The sequence below is a fragment of the Carassius auratus genome, chromosome 40 (assembly GCF_003368295.1).
Source record: "Carassius auratus strain Wakin chromosome 40, ASM336829v1, whole genome shotgun sequence".
Classification (NCBI taxonomy): Eukaryota; Metazoa; Chordata; class Actinopteri; order Cypriniformes; family Cyprinidae; genus Carassius; species Carassius auratus.
Window position 1 is genome coordinate 8,939,835 of NC_039282.1, and position 22,106 is coordinate 8,961,940.

At 36.3% G+C, this 22,106-nt stretch overlaps 2 protein-coding genes across 2 annotated transcripts in view; one reads left to right on the plus strand and one right to left on the minus strand.

Moving 5' to 3' along the window:
* LOC113058909 (2-(3-amino-3-carboxypropyl)histidine synthase subunit 1-like) overlaps positions 1–2,849 on the minus strand; it is a 45,348-nt gene extending 42,499 nt beyond the window's left edge. Inside the window, exons 1-2 of the mRNA XM_026227170.1 lie at positions 2,840–2,849; positions 1,089–1,238 (exon numbers count right to left, since the gene is read on the minus strand). Of these exons, the coding sequence (XP_026082955.1) occupies positions 1,089–1,238; positions 2,840–2,849 (160 nt within the window). The remainder of the gene's footprint in view (positions 1–1,088; positions 1,239–2,839) is intronic.
* Positions 2,850–5,914: 3,065 nt separating this feature from the next.
* Positions 5,915–22,106, plus strand: part of rtn4rl1b (reticulon 4 receptor-like 1b) — a 149,014-nt gene continuing 132,822 nt past the window's right edge. Inside the window, exon 1 of the mRNA XM_026226451.1 lies at positions 5,915–6,764. Within this exon, the coding sequence (XP_026082236.1) occupies positions 6,752–6,764 (13 nt within the window). The 5' untranslated portion in view covers positions 5,915–6,751. The remainder of the gene's footprint in view (positions 6,765–22,106) is intronic.

A 22,106-nucleotide genomic window follows, 5' to 3' on the forward strand; every position in this document is an offset into this window, starting at 1 on the left:
AACAGCCCACAGTACTTCAGTTTGACCATTGAAGACAGATACAAAAAACATATTTCTCCAAGAAAGAGTAAAATTAAGACTTCAAGACTTACGTTAGAAATGAAGGTAACACTTTACAATAAGTTTCAATCAATCAATTTCAATCAAATTTTTAATGGTTAATGTTTATTTATCAGTATATTATTATTCAGTTAATTAATGTTCATTCATAATACATTTATTTATAGTTATACTGCTTAAAAATAAAAAAAAGGATTATAATATTTAGAAATTAACATTACCCACAGTAAATTACGTAATGCACTTAATGCATAATGAATGCATTAACAAATTTTAACTTATTGTAAAGTGTTACCAAAATCTGAATACAAATCAAATGGCAAGATAATATTTCAAGCTGCTGTGATCTGATGAATAAAAGTCATTCTGACGTGTCAAACATGTCCTTGTTATTCAGCAGCATCAGCTGATGGTTAATAAGCTAATGACCATATCATCCACATCTTGCTGAAGCAAAGTCCTGAAAAAATGAGGTAATTATGCCTCTAAATGTCATCATGAACTTGACCAATTTTCCCAGCTGATTTAAAGCGGCCCTCTGCAGTAATTTTGAAGCTTCCACTTTGTTCCAGAGAACAGCAAAAAGACCACATCTTAAATTTATGCCTTTGGAAACCTCCAAGGCAATTTTGCTTTTCAGTGTGCTTGACTCCGTCCATATAACTAAAATAACACAATAGCGAAGAACATTAATCTATATAATGCAGCCTATCTAATGCTACTGCCTTATCCTGCAAACAGAGATTAACTTTCAGGCAAGTTAATTCTCTATAGACAGACAATCAGAATGACTAATGTTCTGGAACTGAAACTGTAAGCCTAATAACAAAAAATACAACATATGACCATTTTGCAGCACTCAAGCTTCCTACAATATATAGCAGTGTTGTCCCAGTGTTTTGAAGTAGATACACACACATAGTGGACAATGTATTTCTAAACTAAAATGCTCAATATAACCTTAAATGCATGACAAAGCACTGTAGGTTAACCATGTTATTAATTTTTTTTTTTTTTTATGTGCTCACCTCTCTTGGCTTTGGCTTGACGCACCCTCCAGATTGTTTTGTGGATCTCAAAACTGTAGTTAGCTGGCAAAGCCTTAATGGCCTTGTTGAGCTCTGGATTGTTGAGGATCTCGTCAGGAATCTGATTGGCCACTCTCCTCGGACCTTGCACTACATAAAAAGACAATAAGAGAGTTAATTCCCTTAATTTAAGTTAGCTGTAAGTATTGCTAAAGACACCACTGTGCAATACAGAATGTGCATTACCAATTGCACTAGCGAGTTCCTCTAAAATCGAATTTTTATGAGAAATTGACTGGGCTACAGCCTATATAATAAGACAAGGATAGCCCATCCTGTCGTTTCTTGCTTCCAAAATTAATCATCACACAAATCAATCAGTTCGTCGTCAGGACAGCCGCTGAGCTGGGAGGTCAGTCATCAGCAGAATGAGTCTGTCAGAGGCGTCCATTTATTTTTGAAGTCTATGACAGACAGGCCATCTGTAATGTAAGTCATGGCTACAGTTTAGAGAATGGCTATATTCCTACACTACCAGTCAAAACTTTGGAATAATTAAGATGTTTATTGTTTATGAAAATTCTCAGCACCCTTTACTCCAGTCTTCTTTCAAATGATTTCTGATGGATCTTTTGACACTGACGACTGGAGTATGCTGACAATTCAGCCTTGCCATCACAGGAATAAAATACAAAATACTTAAATACAAAATAGTTATTTCAAACTGTTATAATAATTTTGCAGTATTACCGTTTTACTGTTTTTGTTTTTTGTTTTTTTTGTATCAAATAAATGCAACCTTGGTAAGCATAAGAAACTTCTTAATGACAGTAGTCTTTTTTCCACTGATAAACATAAAAACACCACTGGTCCAAGAAAAGGTAACTGAAAAGCAAAAGATGAGATAGATTGAATATTTACAACTCACTGAATATTTCTGGGAGCACTACTAAATCAATAATTAAGAAACATAAAATGTATGGCATTTGTAAATTTACTTAGAGTAAGCTAGCCCCAAAAACTCAATGACTATGCAAGGAGGAGACTGGTCAGGGTGGCCACCAAGAGACCAATGGTGGTTCAGGTTCTAGCAACTTTGCTTTACTCTCGCTACATGCTTCCTTTAGGTTTGATTCTGAGAAAGCATGGCGTATCTTTCCACTTTATGCAGACACCCAGATCTATCTGCCTATTAAAATAACTGACCCTTCAGCTATACAATCTTTATTTGCTAGTCTTGATGAGGTATAGATCTGGTTGGCTAGTAACTTTTTTTACCTTAAATGACTCAAAGACTAAGGTTATTGTCTTTGGCCCATCTGACAATTTCGAGTTTAACAACTCTACCCTGGAAAGCCTGTCAGTCTTTGAATCAAAGTGTTTTCGGAACCTTGGTGTTCTTTTTGACAGTTGGCTCACTTTAGAAAAAGATGTTTTCTCTGTTGTTGCCTCCAGCTTTTTTCAACTCCGCTTACTTTCTAAAATAAAACATTTTCTGGCTAAAAAATCTCTTGAGATAGCTGTTCACATGTCTATACCCTCTGGATTTGACTATTGTAATTCTTTGTACTGCGGCATCTCAAAGTCCCAGGTTGCTCGCTTACAATTGGTCCAAAATGCTGGAGTCAAATTTCTTAAGGTAGGTTGGAAATATGATCCGCCACCCCTTGTTTGTGAGCTCTTCATTGGCTCCCGGTTCACTTTAGGGTAAATTAAAAAATTCCCCTATTTTTATTTAATGTTTACACAACCTTGCCCCATGTTAGGCTGCAAGATTAATCGAATGCCATTGTCATGCGCAATTTGTTAGTAAAGCCGGTTCTATAATAAGCAGAAAATCATCATCACATACTTTAAAATAAAAACTAAAATACATAAAAATCGCAGACGATATTATTGCGCAATTATGAAATCTAAGAAATAATTTGCAATAATAACAGCTGTCTGCATAGCTTCTCAGTGAACTATGGCTCAGCATAGTAAATGTTGCTCCATGGGAAATCACGTTAAAATAACACATTTAGTAACATGTTTTTACTCCAAACGCACTTTATAATGTCAGTCGAGTGTTTCAAATAAATCCTTCTGTGAAATGATGTGGCTTTCATACACAGAATAAGGCACGCAACATATTTCATAGTATTCTGACCAGTGATAAAGGCATTGCATCATAAATATACATTATTTTAATGAAAATTATAATAATAATAACTCAGATAAACCAAATATTGTCGTAATCATGTGTTTATTCGTCACGTTGAATCAATAAAAGCAGGTTAAATCTTCTGTTCATCCAGCTACCCTCTGGCTAGATTTACTGCTAATCACAGAACCATGCTTCATTGAAAGATATGCATAACAATAGCGGTTTCTGTCTTAACGTGATTTAGATTTATCGTGCAGCCCTACCCCATTTTACTAATCAGAATAGGTGCTTTTTAGCAGCAAACTCTCAAAATGGGTTAGGTGAAAACAGGAATAAAAAAAATACCCCATGTGTACAATGAAATATACTGCTGTATTTTTTATGTTGTGGACCTATATTTCTGCTGGAGGTCCTGGACATCTTGTTTAGACACACGGCATTACTAATTCTATCAAACACCAACAGACAAAAAATCTAAAAGTGACATTGCAAACACGATTAAGTATTAAAAAAATCAAACTAATAATACCTACTCGCCTTTAGGTTTTTTTTTTTTTTTTCTCAGTGATCACTTCAATCTCCCAATGGGAGCCGCCATCTTTCCCCAAACAAGTGCACGTGGAGTGAAACAGGCATTACTCATTAAACACAGAGTTGCAAATCAAGTGTCGATACCATCCATAAACACATGGGAAGTTCAAATATTTGATGCCAGTGACCCAAGAAGCAAATTTGTTCTTCTTATAATAAAAAAGCATGTATATATTTACATCAAACAACATTTATGTTGTCTGGGAAAAAGTTTAACTCTTGTTTCCCAAATTAAGAAAATGACTTTAAATGATTGAATTAAGACATTATTTGGAAAATAGCTTTTCTTTTTTGTATTTTTTTTAATATTGATATGTACCATACTAATAGTCATATGTACCCATAACATACATAAATAATACATAATACATTTAAGGTACTAATATGCACCCTTAAGAAATAAATTTTGAAAAGGTACCACCCTAACGACAGCTTTTATACCTTTTTTCAGCCTACCTGGTTAGGAATCCCTGCATTAGCCTTTATCCATATTTAATCTACATTTTCAAAAATGGTATTTATTTATTCATTTACTAACAGGTCTTTTTTTAACTAAGAAAAATGTCAATCTACAGCATCAAAGAAATCAAGCTTTCTCAACATGAACAGGGTTGGTGCTTAGATGCTGTTGTCATTCTCACAGCCTGCAGTCTCCTCATTAATCAAATGTATAAAGCCACTTTCATGACTCCTCATCTCCATCTGTGCTCTATCGCCTGGTGTGTATCTGCCTGTGAATGGAGAAAGAAGTGCTATAACTTGAGTCACCAGTCTCCTTCACAGTGAATGAATCAGTGGAAGTGTTTCTGTGTCTCAGATGCAAGTAAAAGCTAGAGGTAAAAGAAAGAAAGAAGAAGGTACTTGCATTTTTCATCCTTAATACGTTTTTCTATATCCCCCCTCCCCACAATTCGTGTAGCTTTAGCTCCTCCTCCTAAATTGAACTAATTTACCTATTATTATTATTTTTTTTTTTCCATTTATTTTTTTATTTATTATTAACAGCAAATCAAGAAAGGTTGTATTCAAGGTCTGCCAGCCTAGAGACAGTAGGGAAAAAAAGCATGACACAATTTTCTTTTATTTGAATCCACAAGACAAGACAAGACAAAAATGCTTTGAGGAAATCAGTTTACAAGATGACAGGTACACATGGCTAACATACTTCCACAAGTTCTTATATTTATAACATTCAACGCTCAAGGATAGACAAGACATCTTCATTTCCATATTTGCATACTCACTATAATGGATACATTTTTTTTTAGCACGTTTTTTTTTTCTAATTTATTTATTTTTTGCTGCCTTTCTTTGCAATCCACTCAACTGCAGTACTTTAATCACATTTTTATGCACATGACCTAAACTTCCAAATACCAGGGTAATTAACTTACAATGATAGTCAAGTTGATGGAAAGCTTCAACCAATGGCTTATATTTTAGCATTTTGGAAAGATAGCAGATATCCAAATACAGATCAAAACAACAGCCAACCTCAAAGACAAATACAGAGTTCAAAGCCTTATTTTCAATCACAATGTCAGGAATGTATGTGAAATAGTCACTGTCAGATGTGTTATGATAAAACCAGTTCAATTCAACAGTAGTATGCTGGTCTTTATGTATTGTATTCAAGTCCTTTACAATCAGATCCACCAGGCAATCCTTGTCTGGACACATACAGTCCTTTGTAACAATAGCATCAATTTAAGATGTGGGCAACAGACAATAGGAATTATAATTTGACGGGTACCATAATATTGACAGATTGTAAATAGGTAATAGTGCTTTAATCATAAAAGTTAGAATATCCTCAGAGATTGAAGAGTTTGTCAAAACAGAGTGGGATACTGAATGATCAGCCGATTGGAGAAGTATATATTAGTATACTATAATATATATATATTAGTAGTAGTAGTAGTAGCATTAACACCAAATCAAGCAAGGTTTTATTCAAGCCTAGAGAGAGGGAAACAAGCAAGAACCACACACACACACACACACACACACACACACACACACACACACACACACACACACAGAGAGAGAGAGAGAGAGAGAGAGAGAGAGAGAGAGAGAGAGAGAGAGAGAAAGAGTCGAGCTCCACATACCAAGAATATATCAACCACTAAACCAACACATGGTAATGTCAGATTATTTTGGGGAGGGAGACAGGAAAAACAACAGCCCATAAGTGGATCGAGAGCCCCAACAGCTCAAAGGCATCACAGGCACGCGCATCTCTCAGCTGGAGCGCATCCTCTGTCCATTCCGCCACTCACTCACCGCGCGCAATATGTAAAGGTGTATCGCTCATATGTGTGATTTGTCCGTTTCCCGAGACCCGAAATATCTGGAAAAAATGCTTTCAAGAAGGTGGATTGTTGGAGATTTTGTATGGAGGCAGCGGGACACCTCCCCATAGTTCGGCGTATAGTCTCTCTGAAGAGTGCGCGAGACACCGACACAAGAGTTCCCGCGGCTCGGATCGAGGACCATCTGCTGATTTTCCTCAACAATCTGTGTCTTAGAGGGATAACCGATTCTCAAACGCGTCAGTTGCTGGCAATAAGAGCTTTTAGAGCTTTTCTGGATAACATACTACAATACCGCTGAACTACATCACCAGGTGCCCCTGCTTAATCTATTCACTGGATAACAATTAATACTGCAGAATGTGTTCCGCTCCTTTCGGACAGCTCTCAGTTGCATCTAGTGACATATTTGCTCTGGACCACACAGGATGAAATGGACAACGGTACTGCAATAAATTAGCCAAATTGACATTCATCTACATACATTTATGTATTCTGATTAAATCAGACAGAATTTGATAGATCGCCTGGCATCATACTGACAGTGTGAAGTCTGGAATACAAGAATAAATGAACCTGAGTGGACAGACAGAGAATTAACAATATCCAACATGTTTAAACGGGGTAAGTGCAATTTACAACTTTTATTCCTGCTGTTTATAAATAGGCAGAAGTTAAAATAATATTTATACTCAAATATTGCTTGTAATAATAATAATAATAATAATAATAATAATAATAATAATGAGAAAAATATATTCTCGTGTGGAATCACTGCATGCCAGTTTTTTTTATATAAACAATAAATATAAAAAACGCATTTATTTTTTATTTTATTTGTTTCTATTTGAGATGTTCTTCATTGAAAATGGTCATTTAAGGTTGCAGTATTTGCAAAAATTGAATTGTTATTTTTATATTTAATTATTTATTTAGAAAAAAAAAAAACAGTTTGAAATGGAAAATGACAGGTTTTATATAAATACATAAAAACAAAGATGCTTGTTTCAGTAGGTGTTGAAAGTTTATGTAGCAGGCTGTTAAGTTGTTACAGCTCTCATCCATGATCATTTTCCCAGAATCTTGTGTGTCTGCCCCCGGGTAAGCTCAGCGTAAAGCAGATGTGTTTAAAATATTCATCATCATATCATGAAATATTTTCTTAAGATGCTAGTGGTGGGTGCCGCACTGCAGTTCATGGCCAGTTTTTCATCAGAAAGCATTGTGCTGTCTTCCTGGCTCTAACATATTTCTCTTGGTGGCTTGAACCGTTTTGGCTCTTCCAGTCTGTCACATTTATTTATGGACAATGTTTATGATCAAACGATGAAGTGTAAGGAGTGAATGGTAAGTCGACAGATTAACTGGTTAGTGCTGAAGCTGACAGTGGGAGACACTTGAATGACCTGCAGATTATTGCAAAGTCTGGTCAGTTTGTGTTCCCTAGATCGGTGGTCAGTCCGGGTCCTTGAGTACCAAAGCAGTCAAACCTTATTTAACACACCATCAGCTCATTAGTAGAGGCTCCAGGTCCTGAACAGGGTGTGTCAGATAAGGGAGACATCTAAAATGTGCAGTGCCAGGATCAGAATTGACAACCACTGCACTAGATCAAATCATACGTGGTTAAACAGATCATAAATATGATCTAACAGCCCAGCGTTTACTAGGACATTTGCCTTGCCTCATTTACTGCACATTTAATCGTTTCTAGACCTTTTGCATGACACTATCACAGATGCTCAAGCTCTCAGGTTGCCTACTGCATAACCATATAGTGAGTCAGTCTGGAAACCGAATTTCCTCGGAGGAGGCCCAAAGCTTAATGCAGAGACAATTTTTATTTCAATAGACTTGGTGTAGGAACAAAACAAACCCATCAAGCCTCTCACAGCACAATAAAGACCCCTTAAAATGCCTGTGAGGAGCCTTTGGTGCAGATATGAGAAAAATGGGTTGGGTTTGAACTGATTTGGGTCTGATTTTCATTTACCTCAGCGTACACCATTATAGTGTAGTTTTGCAGTAACTTTTTGGAGATATTTGGTCTCGTATTAACTCCATTCATTTCTTTTATAAGTTTGCAGAGTTGTTATATATACAAACTACCATACAAAAGTCTGGTCTGGCCAAAATGCCATCAACTGTGTTTAATTTTAGAATTATGAAGAAAATTTGTTTTGTTTTTAAAAGTCAGATAGGTTAATGAGGTTTCTTTGCTCTTTTGGATAATAATTGGCCTTTCACTTCAAAGTGCATCAGAAATTATGAAAAATTCTGCAGCTTTCTGTTGTGTCTATGACTCATAAATAGATAAGAGTGAAAAATACTGAATCAGATTATATGCACTATGACATTATTATCAGAGTTATCAGAGAATGCCCTCATTCTAAAATTCAGCATCGAAACATTTCAGGCCCAGAAATCTACATCCGGTGACAAATATCTTCTGTGCTCTGGTGGATTCAGCTCGTTTCTGCTCAAGACAAACAAAAAACCAGACACATCCCACACCTGCAATCAAACCAGGAAGATTTTCCCTGCAAAACCTCTGCAATGAAATGAAAGAAATAACTTTTTTCGTAGATTAGCTATGATTACCCAGCTGTGAGTGGAGAAAGTAGGTATTCAAACGTGATCCTAGACAGCGTTGTTATGGGCAGATGGATGGGAAAGGAGAGCGGCAGTTGGTAAGCAAAAGAAGGAACACCTGTGGCCTGACAGCACTCTCCTGCACAGCTGCTCATATTCCCCATTTCTGAGACCTTCACTCATCACCACAAACACCACCAGACTGAAATACAGAGTAACTAGAGACAATCCATCCAGCCTGCACCTGTTCAGTACTGTTACTGGGATACAGGGTAACCCTTATTATTTAAAATAACCTGGTAGTGTAATTTCCAGCACCAAACATATTGATTGTTTTCAAACAGGTCTCTGAAAGACACACCTTTGTTTGGCCAAACATGGACTGTCCAAAGATGCACACCGCTGGCGTTTATTATAGCATACTTATAAGTTATAATTGTCAAAATGAACTTGGATAGGAATAAATATTTTAACATTGAAAAAGTCACCACTTATATGTTAACAACAATCAGTGTTGAGCGTCATTTTCTCATGTTATAACAGTGACCATTGGGTTCCGGAAGTAAAGCCCATTCTTTTTCTCCACAGGGAAATGGATTTTTAACTGTAATTTCTAAACCTTTAAAGGCATGGTTGTTAATTGATGTTATATGCTTAAGTTTGTCTCCATGACTTCAAATTATTTTTAAAATAATCATGTTTAACAGCTGAATTCCTAGTGAAAAACTACATTGCCCATGATTATGCAGTAAAGTCTCAACCAATCAGAGAATCTCGAACAATCTCGCCCACTCCCAAGAAGCACTGCAAATGACTTTTTAAATGTCATTTTCAAACAGTCAATGGAAGTACACAGTCTTGTATAGTCTTTCTGTCAGATTTTCAAGTACATTTTTGCTTGTAATTAAAGGTTGTAATGTTGTGGTTGTGATTCACCTTGCAGCTGTTGGCTTATAACTTATAAGTAAGACTTTTTTTAAAACTCTATGGGAAAAATCAATGAACCGAGGCTGCTGAAAAAGTGGGCGGACACTGTTGCACTCTATCACAAGACCTTTTGGAATACTTGATTCTGATTATTTGATTTGTCATTTAACGATCTGATATTTCCTATCCACATATTGGATACATTGAAACAGGGGACATGTTCATGCCTCTCTTATAAGATAGCAGATTTTCTCTCTTATTTCAAACAAACAACTGTTGCCCTCTTGTCTCTCACTTATTAAATGCAGTGAAAATTTCCTCAGAAAGTTTAAGTATTATTACTCTAAGTTTGTCTTGTTGCTAGTCTGATTGTTTTGTACACTTTAATGAACTGTTTTTTTTCTTCTTCTAGGTAATATATAAATAAGGTACTGTTTGATCAAACTTGCATTTTGAGAACTCAACTTAAGTAGAAGACATTTTTTGACCTCAGTGTAATTCAGTAATTTCAAGTAATGCAGAGACTCTGATCACATCACTGGACTTCAATTACCATACAGTTATGAAACATGCCTAAGATCTCTCTGCATGCCAAAAAGCTCATTTCCTGAAGGATACTCACTGAATGACAAAAGGATGAGCATAGAGGCCCAGCAAAAAACATCGTCATCCTGTCCTGTCCCATGGGAGATAAATTCTTATCATTCCAGCTTTCTGTAATTATAAGTAATTAGTAGCACAAGAAGTGGTATTTTAATGAGAGTCATACTTATGTCCTTATCTTCATGTACTTTTTGACAATTTCAAAAGCAGGCACAGGTTGCACTTGGTTTGGACAGGGATGTTTTATTCATATATTATTTGCATGTTTTGCCTCCGCCTAGACAAATGTTTTGTTTTTCTTCTCCATAAGGCTAACTTCCACTGGCATCAGACTGTTGGCTGTACATTGTAATGGTTTGGAATGGATGGAATGAGTTTGCATACCTGATGCTTGTAGCTGCTATTTTATCTTGCAACAATGTTCTCATTAACTCATAATTCATACACAAGCTTTGATTAAATACACATTTTCTGGCTGCTGTGGTGTCCAGAAGGGAGGAAGTCTCCAGCGTAGCATGGGGCTTCTCTAAATGCCCTTTACTCACACCTGAAATCTCAGCACAAATATCTCTCCTCTGTCTTTGGAGTGGAAATGAGATGCTGGCTTGGTCATTAGTGGATGATAATGAGGTAAGAGAGACAAACAACCCTAAGCCCTGTTGGTTGTGTTAATATTAATAATTAATTTCTGATTAAGTGTCTAATTGCGTTGGAAAGGTCAATGTCAACCTAAGGTCCGTTGATTTTAAGAGATGAGTAGAGTATAAAGAAAGGGTTAGGTTAGGGTTAGGGTTAGGGTTAGATAAAAAAAGAAAAAGAAATCAATTAATAAAATATTAATTATTGTTAATAAATTAATGCATTAAAAAATAAAGAAATTAATACTTTTATTGGGCAGGGAAAATTCAAATTGATAAAAATGAGGCAGTGAAAAAGATTTCTATTTTAAATAAACACTCTTCATTAGAAAAAAAAAAAAAAAAAACATTTCTAAAGGATTGTGTGATACTGAGGACTGTAGTAAAGCCTACTGAAAATGCAGGTGGCCATAACAAGATATATACTTTTTTTTTATATATATATTAAAAACAGAAAATATTTTAAACTGCTATAATATAGTTCACAATAGTCCTGTTTTTATTTATTTTTTTTCCATTCTTTTTATTTTTTTTAACCAGCTACTACAGGTACTTTAAATTGTTTCTTTGGTCATGGTTTATCTGGACTAGGGCAGTAAGTAAGCCAGAATTACCACTGGTGTCCCTTCAAAAAAAGTTAATGATGCCCTGAAAGGATATTGCAGTGTTGACAGTCATCCCATGCCTTCTAACACTCTACTGACAGAAACACCCGAGAGATGCTTTCATTCCCATAGCGCCATGACCAGTGAGTGCTAAAATAGGGATGCTGTCCTCCCTGCAGGCTTTGGCTGGCATCTGTCACATTGCACTACTAACACATGACATGTGGATGGCGCTGGCTAAGGAACTGGATAATCATCGGGGAGACACGTAAATTCCAAAGAGAGCATGCACAAACTGAAGCAGCCATGCAAAGACATATGGTACACTGCATAAATCAATGTATATGCAAGGATAAACTCGCACACAGCTACACTACTAAATCATGCTCACTCTTTTTAATATAACCATGCTCTTAAAGTGACCTTGAGAATTTGTTCATTTTCTCATGATCCATAATTGAGGTTTTATGTTCTTGCTGCACTTAATGCAGATTATGGAAAAAGTCAAGTCCATTTGGGTAAAATCTTTGCCTCTGATTGAAGTCTCCTTTATGGGTTTGTTTAATTATAAAACTCTCAGCATGGAGCTTATAATAACCAGAAACTATGATCTGACCATAATCATGCAGAGTAATTTTTAGGCTCTCTCTTGTTCTCCTCCTTTACTTTTTCTCACTGACTGCTTCCCTCTTGGGTCTCTACTTCTATCAGCACTTTCTTCTAGGATCTAGTGATGGGGAATAACATAGAAACTGGAGATGTGAATGGGATAATAGTTACTCGTTATGTTGAGACAAACACGATCACATAATTTTGGTTTGAGCCCATAGAAGGAATCTCAGTCATTGCTAGGCCTTCTTTTCACATTTTACTCTCAACTCAGACTGAATTAGAGATTGAGGCACTGAGAAAAAGCACCAAATAAGAGACAATTCCTCTGTGAAAAGGCCTTTTCTTGCCTGCAGGATCTTCATCGTATGATTGAAGCCAATTCAAAGATCAGCATTCCTCCAAGATATTTTATCAATAACTCTACAGTGGGGTGTCTGGCACACTGTCCCCCTGGGGCAGAATGAGCCTGTTTATCTCCAATTAAAAGCTAATATGGCCATATATGTGTTTAACTTTAAACATGAAGGAAAATAGCTGTATGAAAGAAAAAGCAGAAGTCCATTTAGAATCTTTCTCTCTATTTTTTTTTTTTTTTTTTTTTGCCTGGAATTTCTTCTAGACAGAAATTAGATGAAATATAAATTGGAGGGCCCACCAGGGGATATCAGAAAACTTCCAAGTGAGTCATACACTCAGAAAAAAAAAGTATGAAATCTGTCACTGGGGCAGTACTCTTTATTAGTAGCTAAATTGTACATATTAGTACAGTACCCTTTGAATGGGTACCGTCTCAGTAACTGTTTTTGTAATTTTTTTTACAGAATGCAGAATGACTTAAAAGTAATTAAATTAAGACAATTAAGAGTTCTTTCAATATTGTTTTGGAGAATGGAGACCTTCAAGTCGTAAAAGGACCATTTTACTAGAAGTTTAGAAAAGATTTAAACAAAATATCTGTGATGAGAGGCAAGGTCTAAAAGCAGCTATTTAAAAGATAAACTAAACAAGAACATAAAATCGGGGAAACAGGAACTCAGAACAAACCACAGTGAAACATTGGTAAAGCAGGGCTTAAATACACGAGGGATAACAAGGAAATGAAGGACACCTGGAGACACAATTAATGGTAACCAATCAGAAAAGAAACTACAGAATGACTACAAACTGGCACAGGAAACTCAGGAGACAAAATTACAATAAAAGTGTCCAAACACAAGGCAAAATTGTGAACATATGACAATATTGAAGTTGTGTTTGGATACTCTTTAAATTAATATCTGCAATAAAACATGATGTATTTTAAAATTAATTCAAAAGATTTCTAATGAAAATCTTCCAGGACCATAATTAGAGCTATGCAATCTACATTTTCATTTATAGTTCTTTACTCTTACTGCATGTCAACGGTTTGAATGTTTTTTGGGTGAAACATCTGCACCTAAGTCCTCAGTTAGATTTCAAGTCTTCTGGAGATAAGAAAGAACAATATTTGAGAAATAAAATTCTTTGGGTTTCTACTCAATGTTATCACAGGTTTTTACAAGGGCTTGACACACTATGCTACCAAAAAACAGAAAACACTAAAATATTTACTTCAACAAAGGTACTGCTGCAAACATCCACTCAATGATTGTCTTCACAAGTCTTTGTATGCTTGTGTGTCTTATATTTTACTGTTTTGACATTAGGCAGGTCATGAAATGTTAAACTGCTTCCTGTGCAAATAAACCATAGATTTAATCTCACAAATCACATACTGAGTTTGGCAAATATTGTCACTCAGAACCAAACCCCCTGGAAACCTCGGTGCCCTTTACACATACAGATGCTGCACACACTTGTGTTTCAAATCTATGTTGTACTTAAGATTTCAATTTGTATTCAATTTCTGTATCCTGTTTGGTTCCTTTGCTAATTTGAAAGGCATTCTTAATTAAATTCTGAATGCACAACCCTGGCCTGAAAAGGGTGCATGATGTCAAGGTCTGACTTTGAATTAGGCTCTCAATAACAGTTTGAAGGCCCCATGTAGAGATATGTCAGCATACAATTCAAACAACAACAAAGAAATGATGATCTGATTTACAATTGACTCAAAATTCAGCAATGTCAGCTTCTAACAAGGATGTAAATCCACATCTCATCTTTTCATCTCAAACAGCATTGTTCTCAGAAAAAACAAAAACAAACATTAAAATGAAACACAAACATGCATACAATGTTTCTTTACCTGGATATGGAGTAGACTGAAAATGATATACAGACATGTAATCAGCTTTCTTATTGATACTGGAGGCCAATCAGCTAGAGTGGGAGACATTCAGTGCACACGTTGCTATGGGAATGCAATGCTCCCTCTGCTACAAGAGGCCCACCTTAATTGTCATCCATATTTGGTGAGCACAAAACTCATAGAAACTTGTGGATGGTCTCTTTTGTCATGGGCCAGTAAACAACCACATAGAAATGTAAAACAAAAACAAAAATACAATTCCATCAGAACATCCTAGCAACAAAACAACACTCAAAAACAATGGTTATTTTCTTAAAAAAATAAAAAATAAAATAAAATAATAATAATATAATAATAATAATAATATATATATAATAATAGTAATAATACTATAAGAATATATATAGAATATATATACATGTGTTATTTTAATTCATATATTATTTTAATTCATTTTATTTTATATACTGCAATAATTTAATTTAGAGACTAGGCTGCATGTGTTACAAGCTGAGACTCGATTATTAAACACTATAAAAAGACATGACCTAGATTACAGCTGTAATTGGTCTGTCCAGTCATGAAGCTTTTTTTTTTTTACTTACTTTCATGATTCTGATGTCTTTAAATTCTATTTTAGGAAGTGCGATTGAAGCTTTTAGTGTCAAGACAACCTCTGGGAGAGCCATTGGATTAGCAGATTTGCCCTTGTCTCTTGTAGCACAGCCATGTCAGTAATTCATCTAGTAAAAACAACAGAAGAGCAAGTGAACGCTTTGTGCCAAGCATTGCATTTACACTTCCATATTCACCCAATGAATTTCATCCCCCATCTTGTCTATTCATTTAAACCACATACTCCCAAAACCACCTCACCAGAGCAAGAGAAAAAGAGTGTTGTAATGCAATGAAAGAAAAACAATGCAACAAAAGAGAGATGCCACAGAGATGCATATTTTGTAGTGGACTGACATATTTTATAGAGGAGACAAGGAGAATGTAAAATGTAAATTTAATGAAAAGAGAAATGAAAATGAGGTGTAGGATGCAGCTACAAGGACAGATATTAACTTATTTAAGGATATTAATGGAGAGAACTGGTTTTCTTTGTCACGTTGCTCTCTCCCATGATAGATCAGGAGGTTAGCAGCCTCTCACAGTTTTCTTAGAAGCCCAGCAACCAACCTCAGTCGGCCAATAGGAATGTCATATTCACTGATGCCTTTGTTCCCATCTGTGGGCTAAACATCAAGACCTCACGCTACTAAGGGAACTGGAACTTGATTTCAGCCACTTTGATTATATTTGCATTTTACTTTGCTTAATTCAAGCCTTTGAGAGCCTTCTTTAAATGTGCATGGCACAAAGAAATTATGAGATTCACTGGATGATCTTCCTTCAATGGAGATTTAAAGGCAAACTGCTGTAAAAATCAAACTAGTGGAAAGAAGTGGAGAGGAAGTTCTGATTACAGTATGTAGAGGCTGATTAAGGAAGGGCAGAGGGGCAGTTAAGGCTCTATTTACTGTCAATGCGGTCAAAATCATGGATGTCTTCTAATAATACTGCACTAAAACTGGTCAAAGGTGAAAATATGTTACAAAAGTAAAAAAAAATTCTTTAAACTGTCTGTCCATTAAAGAATCTTGAAAAACAAATCATGGTTGCAACAAAAATATTAAACAGCACAACTTTTCACCAGTTTTCAACATGGACAGAAATGTTTCAGCATATTAGAATGCTTTCTGAAGGATAATGTGACAATGACGACTGGAGTAATGGCTGCTGAAAAGCCCAAACTTATAAATGATGTATGTGTGTCTGTGTAATAGTTTTCAAGATGTCTGCCAAGTCAACTGTGGGTTAGTCCTGAACTTCAATGAATTGAGCATTTTTTTTTTTTTTTGAGAATAAAAGCTGTATTTTCTATCCTCCAGTCCTTTCCAGGTCACATTTTTCTCTTTAACAATTTCATTATTTAAGCTTCTCTTCTATTGCTCTCTGCCTGTGGCGTTCAAGAGAGATGTGCAGTGCTTTAGTAAAAGAAGAACTACCTTGTGCTTACTCTGAAACTATACTATACATTATTCACAGGGTCATCAAAAGGGGCCATTTAAGCTTTTACACACAAATGGAACAAGGATGCAATAAGACCTTCACAGTTCAAATAATCTTTTATTTTATTTTTCAACATTTTTCAACATTTTCAACAGTTTACAGTTAGCATGGTGCTGGTAGTCACAGGAAGTAGTATTCAACCAAGAAATATTTAATTGCTGTGACACTATTTCAAGGACATTTTGAACCTTGAAAAAAACAACAACAACAACAACAAAAAAAGAAAATCCAAGAATTTTTTACTAACATTCTCATGAAACCGTTACTTCTGAACGTTCAAACATCCAGTTTTTTAAAGGGGTCTTCAGATGCCCATTTTCCACATGTTGATATGATTCTTTAAGGTCTTAATGAAAATGGTAGTGTAAAACAACACCTTTTTTTTTACTGTCAAAATAGCTCTTTTCAGAGCAAGCCGATTTGAAACATTCTCCTTTAAATGTTAATGAGCTCTGCTGACCCCGCCCTCTCTTCCAAGCCGCTCTCAGAGAGCCTGTTAACTTTAGCCGAATTCATTGTGAAACTTGCTAATTAGCACATTATTAAGAAAGGCAATTTGCAAAGATTCATTAAAAAACCTTATACTCACTTCTTCTGTTGGTGAAGCTGGATCACGAATGATTTGCATGAAAACAGATGAATTTAGTTAGATCGGGGTGCATTTCCCTCAGAAACAAATGTAATCTACTGCATCTTCAGCTGCTCAGATTTCTGGAGTAAATGATGACTGCTATGTTCATTGTTACATCCAACAACAGAAAACCTTAATCGCTTTGGAGACATTGTTGTCTACAACTGGTCTAGCATTGAAACAATGGTGGACTGATGAAAGCTCACTCAGGGCGGGTCTAAGGTAAGACACCAGTCCAGTCTGTGCTGAAATGCTACTGTCAGTCAAACTATAATGGGAGGGGCCTGTCGGTGTGACGTCACAAGACAGGCATCGGAGATTTTAGTTGATAAAAAAAAAAACACTGGGTATATTTTTATGATTACAGGGTGGTTGTGTCAACACACATTTCAGTTCAAACAACTTGTAAAAGTACATGTTGCACCCGATGAACCCTTTAAAAACATTACAAGTAATATGAACCTTAAAGGGGTCATATGATGCTTTTTTAAAGATCATTATTTTGTATTTGGTGTAACAGAAAATGTTGACATGCTTTAATGTTCAAAAAACACATTTTTAAAATACTGTACAGTATTGTAGGTCCTCTATGCCCTGCCTCTCTCAAACACATCGTTTTCTACAAAGTCCCTCCTTCCGACAAGCGCAGTCTGCTCTGATTGGCCGAATACCGCAAGCACACATCGGAAATGTAATGCCCCTTTCCATAATTGCGAGCTTCTTCTTTCAAAATAAATGTAAAGACAGTTAATAATGTCCTTAGTTTTACCATCAGTTCAAGCCCAAAAGGGAACAGATTTGGTGTGACATACACAGTGATGAAGCTCGTATGTGTTTGCAGTACACAAGCCACAGACGGTTAAGACGGCATTACGCAAATATCATATGATCCCTCTAAGAGAACATGCAAAAATTATGGGTGTGTTTATTTTATTTGGACATTGTAAAACAAGTAGTAAGTATTATACAAGTATTTAAAAAAAATTATATAACCATACAACTAAAATGGTACATGAACAACCATTATTCATTTTGCTGTTTCTTACAGTGCAAACACAATAACAATCAAGACAAAACCCCTGTAGAAGGCTGTGGTCCACAAAGCCTCAAAACTCCACCGCAATTATGTTGCTGATTGGCAAGGCAGCTTGCTTTATGCAGACACAGCTGCGCTGAAGCAGGTGCATTTGCTGCTTGTGTGTGGCTTCGCTAGAACAAGTCCATCCACAGGCTCCTTCCTCTGTAGAACATGCCAGAATAACAAAGCAGACACAGCAGACTGCTGATGCTCTGAGAAACTGCCACTTGGACAGGTGCGAGCGTTTAATGTAAACAAATGCTTTAACCTACCCCATCATATGCGGCTCACCATCATTCGATATCCATTAACGGACATTTTGGCAGTTTTTATTGGGTTCCATCCAGCTGCCTACATAAACAGGCTTTCAAAGACTTTAAGAGATGCCATTGCATTAAAATGTAAATTGTTTCGAAATGTCACACTGTGACAGCAAGCTTTAGAAAGCCTTGTTTGTGAAAATCTCCCTTTAGCCTTTGCTCATTAGCTTGTTTTAAGGTTACACATAGGTTTGAGAAGTTAACTTTTGTTTGAGAATGATCCTTGTAGACTTCACTCTGGGGACCATAAACTGTAAAAAGAAAAAGAAAAAAGAAAACGGAATTAGAAAGATGGAATGACACGTCTCTACTTCCTTACAAAGCCAAAAGCCAAAATGTCTGAAATATCGCCGCTGTCACCTTGTGTTGACAACATCATTTGTAGCCCGAGTCTATGCTGTAGTGATCGTGAGGTGGAGCAGCAGTATCAATGTCCTGCCCAGATTCCTGCAGACCCAATCACAAGCACACAATCATGACACCACACCACTTTTTTATAGCATCAAAACTAAAAACGAACTTACTAGAAAAACGAACATTTGAACATTCATCAACGTAAAATGATAGAAACTATCTTCGGGTAAAGTACATTTGAAGTGTGATTTGATTTTTAGTTTGGCTCGCATCCCATTCATTTACATGGATAGGGCGGGGTTTATGACTTATATTGAAGCCCGCCACTAGGGAGCAAGCTACAATTTTTAGTTTTTAGGGATGTGTGTGTCACACTTGGTGGGGACTTTGGGCACGAATATATAGCTCTATGAAATAGCTCACAGCAGGGATGTATCTAATAAAGGAGAAACATCATCACTTGTCACTTTATTAGTGTGTGTTAAACTGCTGGAACTCATTGTTTTTAATGTTTTGCTGAGTGATGGTTACAGTTGTCATGAATCTGACAAAGGCAATGCTATTTCCAGTAGACTCTCAGACACACAATTTACCCCCCCCCCCCCCCATGGCTCTCTATTTGTTCTGATGAAATCAGAAAACACCATCCAAACAAATGTCAAAAAGTTATATTAATAAAGTAAAATTATATTACTCCTAAAAAGGTCACCTTCTCCTTTGAGTAAAATAGTGTGTGGTAAGTAGTTACACACACATAAACGTCACTAAGGTTTATGTCAAACTGTCCAAAAACGCACGGTGGTGTAAAACATCTGTCACTGCAGATAGCTAATTATTGTCTGAATGTGCCCGAAGGTGTGAAATTCTGTGTTATCTTCATAAATGATTGCCAGCATGTCTCCACCAAGAAACACAATTGCACAATCACCAAATAAACACATTGCAATTCAAAATGATAAATGGCCTGAAACAGAATAAAAAGGGAGCAGAGAGATGCGATTTATGCATTAATCAGTGGAGTACAGAAACATCAATCTAACTGAAGAACTGTCCATTAATTCCAATCTTGATGCCTCTAGACCCAGCTCAGGATTGGGATAATAGCAGATGGACAGTATGGTCCATCAGGCCTAAAGTCTTTATAGTAGTGTCAATAATACTGGAGTCCCTTATGCCTTCAGAAGTAATGAGACAAAAGCCCCAACCCTGAAAGAGTAATATCATTCATTATCCATGACTAACAGGCTCTCTCTGGCTCCAGTGAGGGGCTGTTCCTGCATCCTGCTGTCATTAGCCCTATGTCTTCATGGACCGCTGATGCAGAGCCAGTGTCTGGATGGTGGAGGACCATGTCTCTGGTGGACTGAACTGGACAAATGTGGCCTGACCTCTGTCTATATATACATATATAATATGACTGAATTCATACAGTTGCATTAGGTTGCATCTATAAGTCATTTTTAGAGGTGAAATAGAGGTATAATTTCTTGCCCGTCTTCCACTGTTTGGACAAATAAAGTCCTGCGCAACTGCCAGAGATGCCTCAAAGCATACTGATTGGAAGAAATGCAAAAGCCACACATTTTTCTGTTTATAGAGCCTACGGCCATCACAGACACAAACGTGACTTCTCTGTAATCCCATTCCAGTGGTATCAGTTAGGATGTAGAGCCAAAATGCATTTCCTTACAAGGAAGGAAACAATTGCTCATTTTCACTATTTACAGCAAAAACACAAACATAAAAACACAGATTATGATACTACAGAATCACCCCCACAAAACATCCAACCCACGTGCTTGTAAACCTTCGGGGAAGACCTCCCACACACATACCCATGCGCACACACTCTAAAGCGCAGTAGGTGAATGCTAACCTCTGTGAACATGCAGAGGTGATAAACAACCCACTCATGCAAGCGAACACATAGCAGTCTGGCAACATGGAAAAGGATGCCAGCTGCTTCGCACTGAAAATGGCAGAAAATGAAAAGGAAACTTCTGTCCCTTGACCCATGTATTTACATGTGGATCTCTCATAATGAGCTGACATGAAGAGAGAGATACAATGAAAACATGGACAGTGCCATTATCAGCTTAGCTACTTTCTCTGTTTCAAGGCCTCCGGCAGGGAGATTTTGCGTGTATGTGCGCTAAGTGAGTGTGCGTGCAAGGCCTCAAAATAAATAACTGATAGAAAAGGGAATTGTTAGCAGGATAATCACAGGGGCTTGGGCTAATTGGAGAGTGTTTTTCACCTTGTTGCCAAGTGCAAGAGCATTAAAAAATGGTAACCAGAGGGGATGTGAAGTATAGACCAGAGACAAGGGAGCTTGAACAGCAACACAAGACAGATTGTTCCATTTATGATAAAATTCAATTAACGTTAGACTTCCTTCAGAATGAGGGGGGAAAAAATAACAGTCACAGATGAAAAGCTAAAATGAGCTCTCCAAAGCCCAAAAGACTTTAAGGAGGGAATTCAATAAAAATCAATTTTGCCGTTTATTTGCACATGTAGTCTTCAATGTTTTAGCATCCAATTCATTAAATTTATTATGCAAATAATCTAAAGGTGCAAATATGCCTAATAAATGTCATAAACGGTGCAAAATGTACATGCTGCAGATTATTAAAATCTGCCATACTTTACAGTGTCGCTCCACTACTGCACCTAAATAGACTCTTTAAAATAATGAAAAAAAAAGAAAAGAAAAGAATGCTAGACTATGTCAATCAATTGTTTGATATTGCAAAATACATGGGGGTATATTCAAGTTAATATATTCCCCAGTCATCTCACTGGCAAAAGTATTTCACTTTACCTGAATTCATTCCTAATTTATAGTCTACATTTAACAAATTCATTAATTTAAAGATATCTCAACTCATATTGTAAACATATTAAATGTTTTGCCACTTGGCAATAAAATATCACAGACAAGTACAGCATTTGTTCAGTGAATTTGCCCCTTTTTTTGGTTTGAATTTGGGTGAGAAACTGTTATATTTATATCTTGAAGTTTTATAATTTGCCTTTATGAAGACATCGAGTTATGACTTGTGATGAAAATATGGCCTTCATAAGCATGTTGAGTTTTTTCATGGCTGTGTTTTTCAGTCTGTGCTTTTGCCACAGCCTGTTGGCTTGCTGCAGGATTCTCTCTCTTCTCTCTTCTCTTCATGCTGAATTATTAAAAAGCATTTTGATTCACTGAATGATTGTGAATCTAGGGCTACTTCTCTTAGCAGCACA